The sequence below is a fragment of the Jatropha curcas genome, chromosome 9 (assembly GCF_041381405.1).
Source record: "Jatropha curcas cultivar XTBG-Jc1 chromosome 9, XTBG_Jcur_1.0, whole genome shotgun sequence".
NCBI classification, from domain to species: domain Eukaryota; kingdom Viridiplantae; phylum Streptophyta; class Magnoliopsida; order Malpighiales; family Euphorbiaceae; genus Jatropha; species Jatropha curcas.
Genome location: NC_143159.1, coordinates 9,219,739 through 9,232,271, shown reverse-complemented (window position 1 = coordinate 9,232,271; position 12,533 = coordinate 9,219,739). Strand labels below are relative to the sequence as shown.

The window sequence follows — 12,533 nt, the reverse complement described above, 5'->3', positions numbered from 1 at the left end:
GTGAAAAAAAATAATCAACTCATCATATTTATACATATTTTTCATTTATGTAGTTTTCCAAATTGTCCCTTATAATAGAAAAAAAACAATTATATTTTTGAATAATTTAGTAAATTATAATAAATGAATAAAATTTATTTACCAAAACTAAAAAAATTAAATGTTATTGACAATGACACCTGCTAGCCGTTTGAACCTTGAAAAAAATTGTGTAAAACAAAAGGTTCAACGGCTAGTGAAGATATTTTTTCATAAATGATAATATTTTATAAAAGGTTCAATGATGATGTTTTTTTATAAATGATGATGTTTTATAAAAGGTTTAATGATGATGTTTTTTTCACTACTTTTTATAAATTAAGTATTATTACATCAAATAATTTTGTTTGTGAATCCGGTTCGAACCGGACCGAAACCGCCGGTTCTGGGCCGGTTCAGGTTCATTTTTTAACATTCACATGAACCTTAACCGGCCCTTGAACCACCGGTTTCGGTTCAAAATTTTAAACCGCCTGTTTCGGTCCGGTTTCGGTCCGTCTACAGTACGGTTCGGTTCCGGTTCGGTTCGAACCGGTGGCCATGCCTAATGCTTACACTTCCTTTTCTCTTTTCTTTCTCCCTTTTATTTTATTATTTATAATATTTTAAATTTTATTTGAATTGTAAGATTAACATTTATTAAGTTAGTATCTTTTATTTTTTATTTTTTTGTTTTCAAGTATTTTGATGGAAGTAAGATAATAATGAAAATTTCAATATTCAAATTATAAAATAATAAATCATAATTTTTTTACATGTATAGGTTCCAAATTATATATATACCTTGCAGAATTTTAATTTTATTGGTTGATTAAAGAATAATTTAGTCTTATTCTAATTAGAAAATTCTTAATTTTATTGGTATTTTAGTAGTTGATTAATTAAACATATTATTAAAAATAATTTAGTCCCATTCTAATTAGTAACTTTTGAAATTTCTATACATATAAAAAATACTATGATTTAATATCTTTTAATTTAGATATATTATAATATAAGATATTAAGTTTATTAATCCCTTATTAGTAGCCTTTTTTTTATTAATATTATAAATTTAATCTCATTCTAATTAGAAATTTGACTTTAATCCTATTCTAATTATAATATCAATTTATTATTTTTATTACATTAATATTATAAATTAATCACACTCTAATTAGAAATTTGTCCTTTAATACTATTCTAATTAGAATTTTTTCTTATCATACCATTATATATATGTTTGGTTTTAATTGCTTTTGAGTTTTGACTATCAAGAATTTGTTACTCTTGATTAACACGAATTTGTTGCTTTTGACTATCAAGAATTATTACATCAAGCTTTGCTAATTTGTAATTATTGAGTTTGCATCTGTGGGTCCCGAATATGTATGGCACAACCTAAGAGGGGGGTGAATTGAGTTTTCTAAAAACTGAAATAAATTTTAGAAATTCTAAATAGAAATTAGAATTCTAAGTGCAGCGGAAAACATACAAAATTTTGTGAGAGTAGAATATGAATTAGAATCTCCTCATAATGTTCTAATTTTAAATATAGAAAGTCTGTGCAAAGTGCAACTATTGATTAGAACAGCTTCACACTAACTTGTACGATATCAGAGCTTCTTTATGAAGGAAAGTTATCGAAATTAGAACTTCCTCATAAAGTTTGCAAAACCTTATAAAGCTATGTGAAAGATAGTTATTAAAATTCAGAACTTCTTCACAGAGCCTTAATCAAATATTAGAGTAACTTTATGATGGAAAGTTATCAGGATTAGAACATCCTCATAAAGTTTAGAAAATACAATAGAAACCCAAACAGTGAATCATACTGGGAATAGAACAACAGTTAGAACATTGTATATTCACTTTATTAAAATACCAGAGTTCTAATGTTCAGAATAGATAAGACTTATTACCGTTTTAGAACATTTGAATTATCAACAATTTTAGCGTTTCTAAAAATTAAACAAGAGTGTAATAGAGACAGTATCAAGCAAACTTCAGAAATAAAGAGATCAACACAGAGAATTATAGTGGTTCGACACTAACTCGCCTACATCCACTCCCCAAGACGCATCTTGAGATCCTCAACTAAGTTATCTCTTTTAAAGGGTAAGAGACAAACCAACAGTACAATGCAATAGATCAAAAACCTAGATCTACCCTTTTGTCCCACTAGATTTTCCAAAGGTTCTAGTTAATCTCAACCCTTTCTGTTTTTGGCAGAGTACAGAAAAACTCAATTCAAGACATTACTATCCCACACATGGAGAAGGTCGCTTGATAACCTCTATCTCAATAGCTTCTAACCTAAGCTATTACACACAAAAGTTTAACAAATAAAGAGCCTGTCTACTATAGATTACACAATCTAAATAGACAGAAAGAAATGCCCATATAAGCACAGGAAAAACAGTTTTATCAAATTAGAAGATCGATTAGAACACATAACTGTTTTTCAAAAAGAATTTTAAAAATTCTTTTCACTTTAAATATTGAAAATGTTAAGTGTAGAGATGAAAAGAAAATGGGGGTAGAGTAAGTTTTGAGAGATAAAGTTTTGTTCAATGTGAAAATGCTCTTAAAACGAAAACTCTTACATTACCAAAGTTGAAGATGTGAATGCTCCTTTATATAGGAAACTAATAAGCTGTCGCCTATGGAAAGAGATTGAAATCAGAATATCTTCTTTCCTTATTTAGAAGATATGAAAATCTTTGTTTCCAAAAATTTATTTTATCCTTTTTGGTAAGAGAATAAAACCTGATTTTTACTTTCCTTTAAATAAAAGATTTTTGACAGCAATGTTTTGGAAAAATATTTTTGCAGAAGGATGCTCTTACTAAAACCGAAAGAGATTCTCCTTCGTTTTTAAGGTAAAAAAATAATTTTAAGTATTTTAGATCTTTCAAAATATATTTCCGAAAAGAGAGTGATTTGTATTACCAAAAACATTAAGAGAATAAATCTCTTTAGTTTTAGGAAAATAAATCTTTTCGATTTAAAGGAATATTTTTGAAAATAAATTATTTGAAGAAAACTAATTTTCCGAAAAATATTTTTGAGAGAGAAATAGATTTTTGTGCTCATATATGGATTTTCTCTCTATCCTACAAAGTTTCCTAAATACCTAGCTACTATGTTTTTCGAAAAACTTCACACTCAATGTAGCACTTGCCTTGTACGATTTCTTTCCAAAGAAATTCTGCATAAAATAAAATTAGCACAAATAACATAATTTTAAATTTATTTGTTTTGTATTAATCATCAAAATCCGAGATTTAGAAATTGACCCTTGAGCCAACAGCATCATGTCTTCTTTTTGCGGTAAATATAGTCTTAACTTTCTCTATTTACAAATTGATAGAATAATTTTTATTTATGTTTATTAAGTGTGAGCAACTATAGAAAGTTTAATCTAATTTTAAATAGGAAATTATTAAAGATTTTAATTTTATTGGTTGAAAAATAAAGATAATTAACTATTAAAGATTTTAATTTCCTATTTAAATATATATTCTATTGGATAAAATAATATATTACATTATATATTAAATAAGATATATATGATAAGAATATAAAACTTTAAGGATTTTAATTTCATTGGTTGAAAAATAAAGCTAATTTAATTATTAAGGATTTAAATTTCCTATTTAAATGTAAATTATATTAGATAAAATAATAAATTATATTATATATTATATAAAATATATACAGTAAAAAAAATAAAACTTTAAGAATTTTAATTTTATTGGTTGAAAAAATAAAGAGAATTTAATTTTGAATAAATAAATTTGTTATAAAAAGTAGGGAATAAAAATAAATTTATAAATTATAAATTGAAATTCTTTTCTTTTCCTCATATTTCCTTTTGTTTGTTTTATTAATATTATTAGCTACTTTTTGCCTTATCATTCTCTTGAAGGTATTAAATATTTTATCATTAATCTGGTAAGTAAATTTCTTGGTCAATTTTCAATCAGTATAAACTTTTTAAGTTCTAAAAAAATTTATTTAAATCATGATTGTAATTTTTTTTACATTTAACGCTTCTTTTTTTTAAGTTATTGCATATTTTTAGTTTAAAAATTTATTATACTTTGATTTTAATATTACATCCATTATTATAACAATAAATGATAAATATTTAAATTATAACTTAATTGAAAATTTAATCTATCAAATAACTATATTTTCTTTGACTACTGTCAATGCTTTTATTATCAATAATTCATTGACGACTGTTAACTATGAAAAGTTTATTTTTCATTGCTATATCAAAAACTTCTCACTTTATTATTATTAATGGCTGAGGTATTAATTTCAACTTTTATTTTTTTTTATTTTGGTATAATATCACAAAATAAATTTTGAATTTGATTACCAATAATTTATATATGTATTTATTTTTATATATAACGAGATCTTTGATTAAATAGTTATTTATTTTTACCTTCGTAACTATTCCATTTTGTCAAAAAATCAAGATAACTAAATAATTACATTTAAAATGAATTACAATTTTATTCTTATCTATATCTTAACATATATGTCCACTCCTTTGTGTGTGTGCATATATATATATTTATACGATTCTATTTTTTATGCTTTAGCGGCATCTCTTTGGTTTTTTTTTTTTTTTTTTTTTCATCGTCTCTTTCTCTCCTATGCTTTAGGAGCATCTCTTTAATTTTTTATTTTAATAGCATTTTTTTTAATTTAGCAGTTTTTTTTTTTGTTCTTTCTTTTCAATTTAGTGTATATAATTTGAATTTTTTTATATAGCTTTTTATTTTATTTTATCGTTATTTAATTTACTTTTATGTATATCACCCGTAAAGCAACCGTTCGAGGTAAGTGCTAGATCTTTGGACACTTAAACTCCCTGAGCGGCAAAACGAAGATGAAGAAAGTGATGGTTTATCAAAATCCGCCAATTTCGCCTTTTGATTATTTGTACATATATAAAAATAAATGAAAACAACAAAGAAAAATTCTTTTTTTTATTATTTATTTTTCATCTTCTACCATTTTTTTAATTAGCAAATGGAGTATTGTTTTTTGTTAAGAGTTCGTTATTATTAGTCACCTCCTTTATATTTTATCGATATTATTTTTATTATTCTAATTCTTTTCTATTTTTTTTTATGGTTTTTGGATGACGATGCTCGCCTTTAAATATTTAAATAATTAAATAATTTTATTCCAGCTTTGAAAGTTTAAAATAATAAAATTTTAATTTGATTTAGAGGTAAACAACCCTAATTAATAACAATTTAATTAATTTTATCTCATTGTCAAGAGCACATTTTATTTAGTCATCCAAATTGAATGATTATCACTAATTTTTTAATTTCTTTATTTTTGTCTTCTTCATCTTCTACGTCTCAGTTTATCATTCCTGTATTATCAAGAATAAATAAATAGGAAATATTTTGATCATCATCTTGCAAATATATAAATAGGAATGGATGGGCGGTGGAGACTGAATCGGGTCAACCTCCAGATGCATTGTTAATTTTTATTTTCACTAAAATGTCTAATTTTTGTTAGTCCCTTAACGTAGAAGTAACCCACAATATATATATATATATATATATATATATATATATATATATAATTTTTTTTTGTTAATCTCTATTTAATTTCTACTAATTTAACAGCTTTAGTACTCTAATTTAACAGCTTTAGCTTTTAAATTTTTTTTTTTGTTTAGTTTTTATCCATACGTAGGTAATGTGCTATTTAATTATTTTTTTTGTTTTGCTATTAATTGGTGTGTATATATATATATATATATATATATATATATAAAGAACAGTACTGGCTATATCTCAAACTATACTTATAAGTTTTTTTATTAAAAAATTATTTATTTTAATTAATCAATAGCACCTTATTTCATATCATTTCAATACATCATTGAATGGTATTAGATAAATTAAAACATCATAGATTTTTCAAAATAATAGTCTTGCACACGAATTTTATTGTGTATATATTCAACACATTATAGATTTTTCAAAATAAGATTTTTAAATATATATGACAATATTTATTTTAAAATATTGAACAATCAATTTTATATAAGTAAATGATAAGGCTAATTTATTGTTATTTGAGGGTTTACTAAAACTCTTTCTAATTAGGTTTCGACATGAAGTTATATTTAAAAAATAATTCAATAATAATAATTATTCAAATAATTAATTAATACCCGGGCGCGAAGCGCAGAATTATGACTAGTATATAATTAAGCGGAGTGGAGAATCACAATTAGCATAACATTGATTTGTCCATTTAGCCTTTTCACTAATTATATTTTTGTCTTATAATATTTTCTTTTTAACTCTTTTATTATTTTTCAATTAAATTCTTGCCCCATAATAGTTTACTTAATCCTTTTATTATTATTTCATTACATTTCTACACAATATTATTTTTCCACTTAAACTTTTTATTATTCTTTAATTACATTATTGCCATAACTTAAACTTTAGTTATTCATTTAAAATTTGTTAAGTTAAATTTTTCAATTTATATAAGTAAAACTTAATTTAATTCGATTTATTTTATACTTTTTTATTTTTTTTTTACACCCGGTTAATCAATAAATGAAATATATCTTCTCCTATAATGTGGAAATCATTATAATTTGAAAATTTTAGTAATTTATGCACGTACATGTTACTATTTACAGTTATCATTAAAATATAAAATATTTAAAGTTGATAATAATTTTTTTAAGATAATGAAAGATTAATATTTTAAACTTCTGTAAAGCTCCTCTCAATACGATTTTTAGAACAATATTTTTATTCTTTTATTAGTTCAATTGATAAAATATAGTACTTTTTTTTTTTTTTAAATCAAATGGACGGGCAAAGCCCACTAGCTACAGGTAGACCTCTGCCACAAGACACCAACAGCATCAGCCTAGAGGAATTCTCGGACACATACAGGAGGAGCAAGCCACAACTGCATATCCATAATCCATAGCAGCTCTAACAGCATCTTTAGCCAAAGCATCCGACACAAAATTTGCCTCTCTAAAAATCTTCACAGTCTGGACCTCCCAATCCTTATTCAATAAAGTCATACAAGCCTCCAACAAATTTCTATATCGAATGCAAACAGCATCCCTCGAGGACAGCATACTAACCACCACCTGAGAGTTATATTGCAACTGAATCCGCCTCCAGCCATGATCCTAGGCAATTTTCAAAGCATAGTACCCTGGCCATAACTCAACCTCCACCGCTAAGCAGACCCCAAGAGAAGTCAAAAACCCTAATTGCCAGTCACCTTACCAATTTTTAAAAGAAGTTGCACAAGCAGCTAACCCAGGTTGCCCGAGAGCACTGCCTTTAGTGTTGATAGTTACCCATCCTGCCGGAGCTAGAAACCAACCAATCAACCTTACATGAGACACATGGCACCCTCTCACCACAATACAATCATTAATCCAAACTCTATGAACCTCCAAAACCTTATCCTTAAAGAAATTATAAGATAAAGTCATGGGAGTCAGGTCTAGCTCAAAAATCCTTCTATTTCTAGCCTTCCAGATCCACCATAACCCCATTGCAAAGGCCACATCCCAAGGGCAACTAATAGAACACATAATCTCCAAAGATAGATTCATAAAAGCCGTACTTGGATATTACATGAATTAAACTGAGGGTACAAACTCTGGACAGGGAAAAGAATTCCAAATCTGCTGGGCATTACCACAGTCACGAAGCACGTGGAGAACCGTTTCACGGTGCTGATGACAGATCCCACAAGCTTCATGCAACGTGAATCCCCTTCTAGAACGTTCCACATTACATAGAATTTTACCATGCGCTACCTACCAAAGAAAGGCATGAACTCTTACCTTCCAAAATCAGCTACCACAAGTTAGCTTGCGGGGAAACTACGGAATTAGAAAGAAGCTCATAAGCTGATTTAGCGGTGTACAACCCCGAAGAGGAACAACGGTGTACAACCCTATTTCCAAATGAAGTTCCTACAAACCCTCTCCATCTCGCCACACAAAGAGGCAGGAAGTAAGCAAGTTTGCATAATGTAGATGGGAATCACAGACAAAACGGATTTAACCATAGTAATCCTACCCGGCAATGACAGCATTGGCTCTCCAACCAGTCAGCTTGCCGCATTTGATCAAGAATGTGAGAGAAGGTATTACGATCAACCCGATGATGCAGAGCTGGAACACCCAAGTATTTACCTAAATCAAAAGTTAAAGGAATACCCGAAAGTGTAGAGAGTCTAGCTGCCAGACCACCATCAACACCATGCGAAACAAATAGCCCTCACTTCTAGAAATTTGTTTGTTGCCCTGAAGCACTTGAAAACTTTGATAACACATCCATAATAACTTAAAGCTGGGACTCTGTTGCTTCAGCAAACAAAATCATATCGATAGAAAAAAGCAAATGAGATAGAAGAGGACCTCGCCTGGAAAGAGGAAGCGGATGCTAGGTGCCCCCAACAACTGCCTGTCGAATAGCATAGGCCAAGCACTCAATACACATGACAAAGAGATAAGGGAAGATGGAGTCTCCTTGTCGCACTCCCCTAGAAGGTTTGTATGTGTCCATCTGCTCCCCATTCCAAAGCACAGGCATAGAAGAAGACTCTAAGCAATTCATTATCACAAATATCCATTTATCCGAAAACCCAATATCAACAAGGATCCATTGAATGAAGTCCCAATTTAAACGATCATACGCCTTCTCAAGATCAATCTTGCTGGCCATATACTCGGTACCCGATCTAGACATTCGCATAGTGTGAATAGCTTCCTGAAACAATACGATATTATCCATAATCTGACGCCCTAGAACAAAACTACACTACTATGGACCAACGAGAGACGAAAGAATAGACTTCAACCTATTCACCAATGTCTTCGTGATGGTCTTACAAAGCATATTACACAGGCTTATGGGACAAAATTGAGCTAACCTTTAAGGAGCAGCAACCTTTAGGATAAGAGCAATTAGCATTTCATTAACAGTAGCCGGAATCGGAGCACCCTCTAGAACACCAAGCACAAACCGGCTAAAAGAATCCCCCACAACATGCTAAGATTTCTAAAAAAAGGTAGTTTGGAAACCATCAGAACTAGGAGCTTTGAAAGGAGCCATAAAAAAAGAGCCGCACGAACCTCCCCCTTACTAAATGGCTTATTCAATCCCTCCATTAACTCAAAAGCAAGGGGAGGAAAAAGTCCATGATGGAACCCAAACAAATCCGAAAGAGAATCACAAGTGTGAAGCTTTCTAAAAAAATCAAAGGCCATCTTCGAAGCACACCTTCATTATTGACCCACTCCGCAGAATCTGCCTGTAACTGCTGAACCATAGCCCTCTTCCTTTAAACCATGGCTAACGTATGATAAAATTTGGTATTGCGTTCACCTGACAAAATCCAATCTTCTCTGGACTTTTGAAACCAGAACAACTCCTCTTGGGCTAGCACCTCTTCAAGCTCTAGATTCAAATTATGTTCCAGCTTCAACAAATTACTAGAAGCTGAAATGGTCAGCCTTTGTTGAACTCCTTGAAGCTTATTCCAGAATCGTCACTTCTGGATAAAGATATTACTAAAAACTGAACTGTTCCACTCCAGAAGCGACGCTACCAACTTACCTAAAGACTCAAGAGTAGGGGCCGAACCATCCTAATATGGCTGACAACATGGGAAAAAGATTTATGAGAGGACCAAGCTGCCTGGTACCGAAAAGAAGGCTGTCTGGCAGCTTGAGCAAGCTCCAAATTTACAACAACTACGACATGGTCAGAGTGACTCCGAGTTGCATATGAAACAGACGAATTAGGAGACATAGCCTGCCATCCAACCGTGCATAGGGTCCTATCCAACCGAGCTCTTTTAATTATGGTGGAAGAAGTCCCGCGAGACCAAGTATAAGGAAGACCAACATACCCCATATCAATCAAGGCATTCGTAAAACACCAGTCACAAAAATCTCTACTGTTAGCACTGGAAGAATAAACATACCCCACTTGCTCATCTGAGGACAAAACAGAATTAAAATCTCGCACTATCATCCAGTTATCCATTGGATCAATGGAGTCCCACATAAAATCGTTCCAGAGAAGCTTCCTTAGCTGAACACACGGACTACCACAAACCACCCCCAAGTTCCAAACCTTGCCAGTGCGCATAAACACTCTACAACTTAGAAATTGAGCATAGATAGAAAAAGCTGTTTTAAAGAACAGATGAAATGAAAATGCTTTTAATAAAGAGTAGTTATGTTTTTTATATCATAGATAATCAATACACGCAGTGCTCTTTATATAGAGAGTCCTTTACAAATACAATCCACTAAATCCCTATAATAATGCAATTATTCAAAATAGCAACAGAAGCCAGATTATTTGGTTAAAGTATGAACTATTACCAAGTCAAGAACCTGCTGCACAAAGATATCAAATAACCAAATATATTCTTGTTGTGAAAAATAGGAAAAAATTAGTCAACCTTATAACCCCTTTGACAACCTTATACCACCATATTTTCCTTTAATAGGTTTTATTTAATTTGCATAATCACACTTAACACCTTATATCAGCTGTGATTGCTAACATCCCCCCTCAAACTTGGCCGGGGTTTGAGGCGAAGTTTGCTCCGAAAATTTGCAAGAGCAGATTTATTAATTGGTTTAGTGAAGATGTCAGCTACCTGTTGGGTTGTGGAAATGTACTTAGTTACAAGAAGTCCTTGTGCAACACGTTCTCGAACAAAGTGATAGTCCAACTCGATGTGTTTGCTTCGCGCATGGAAAACGGGATTGACAGTGAGATAGAGAGCACTAAGATTATCACAAAACAAAATTGGAGGAACTGTAATGGGAATCGAGAATTCTTTGAGCAAATATGTAAGCCAGGTAAGCTCAGCTGCCGTGTGCGCCATGGCTCTATACTCTGCCTCCGTACTCAATCGGGAGACCGTGTGCTATTTTTTTGCACACCATGAAATCAAATTGGAGCCGAGAAAAGTTCAGTAGCCTGTGGTGGATCGTCTAGTGACCGGACATCCAGCCCAATCAGCATCAGCAAATCCTTGAGGCGTTAAGGTGGAATTGGAAGTAAAGTGTAATCCATGATCAAGAGTGCCTTTCACATAACGGAGAATGCGGTGCACAAACTTCATATGAATGACTGTCGGATCGTGCATAAACTGCGAAACAAATTTAACACTGAAAGCAATGTCAGGATGTGTTAGAGTGAGATATTGTAAAGCACTGACAATGCTACGATATAAAGTGGCATCAACTGAAGCAGCAGCCTTGGTAACTGGCGGTTGAAGCTCCAAGGGTGTCGACATGGGCTTACTATCGATCATACCAAATCTGTCAAGTAACGTTAATGCATAGTGAAACTGATTCAAGAGTAAACCATCAGACGTATGAGTAACTTCAATGCCTAAAAAATGATGCAACTGTCCTAGATCTTTCATGGCAAATTCCTTACATAATAACTGAACAAACCCATCAAGTAAAACAGCGGAAGAACCTGTTAGCAACATATCATCGACATAAATTAACAATGCAATCATTCCTTTGGAGGACTGAAATATGAACAGAGACGGATCAGCTAAGCTGCACACAAACCCATACGAAACCAAAAACCTACTCAACCGATCAAACCAAGCTCGCGGAGCTTGTTTCAAACCATACAATGCTCTTTTCAGTTTACAGACATAATTTGGAAACTGAGAATTTGTCATACCTGAAGGTTGAGCCATGTACAAATCCTCTGTAATATGTCCATGCAGGAATGCATTTTTCACATCTAATTGCCTAATCTACCATTTACGAACCAAAGCAATAGACAAAACAAGACGTATTGTACCTGGTTTTATTACTGGAGAGAACGTTTCTGTAAAATCTTGACCATCAACCTGATGAAAACCTTTCGCTACCAGCCGTGCTTTCAACCGATCTAAGTCACCATCTGATTTGAGCTTGGCCTTGAAGACCCATTTAGACTCGATGACATTCATGTTTGGATGCCTTGGAACCAAAGTCCAGGTTTCATTTTTATGAAGAGCAGCTATCTCCTCCTCCATAGCATGCTTCCAACCAGGATGTGCCAGAGCTTGTCTGACTGTTCGAGGTTCTTTTAGAATGGATGAATCGACAGTTGTAAAAAGAGCATACCTGGGATTAGGTTGAACAATGCCTGATTTTGATCGCGTCACCATCGAATGTTGTGGTGCAGAAGGATCATTGTGTAAGTTTTCTGCCACAACTCCAGCTTGCCGAACTTCCTCTTGGTGTACGGACTGAACAGAACCACCTGATGTGGGTGACTGCGAACCGTCGAACGGACTAGGAGCTGCAGGTGAATTGGGTGGTGTTGTATCTGAAAACATCGGCATATTGTGAGAAGAAATTGAATCCGCTGGGGTTGCACTAGATTCCGATTGGGATTGAGGGGCGAATATGACGTCAGCTGGTGAATTTAGGGACT

At 31.8% G+C, this 12,533-nt stretch overlaps 1 protein-coding gene across 1 annotated transcript; it reads right to left on the bottom strand.

Moving 5' to 3' along the window:
- Positions 1 to 6,955: 6,955 nt before the first annotated feature.
- LOC149493586 (uncharacterized) lies at positions 6,956 to 8,858 on the bottom strand. The gene is made up of 5 exons (XM_089725947.1): positions 8,516 to 8,858; positions 8,142 to 8,302; positions 7,716 to 7,876; positions 7,409 to 7,634; positions 6,956 to 7,234 (listed from the first exon to the last, which is right to left on the bottom strand). Exons 1-5 carry the CDS (start codon positions 8,856 to 8,858, stop codon positions 6,956 to 6,958), a joined length of 1,170 nt encoding a protein of 389 aa, XP_089582073.1.
- Positions 8,859 to 12,533: the final 3,675 nt, after the last annotated feature.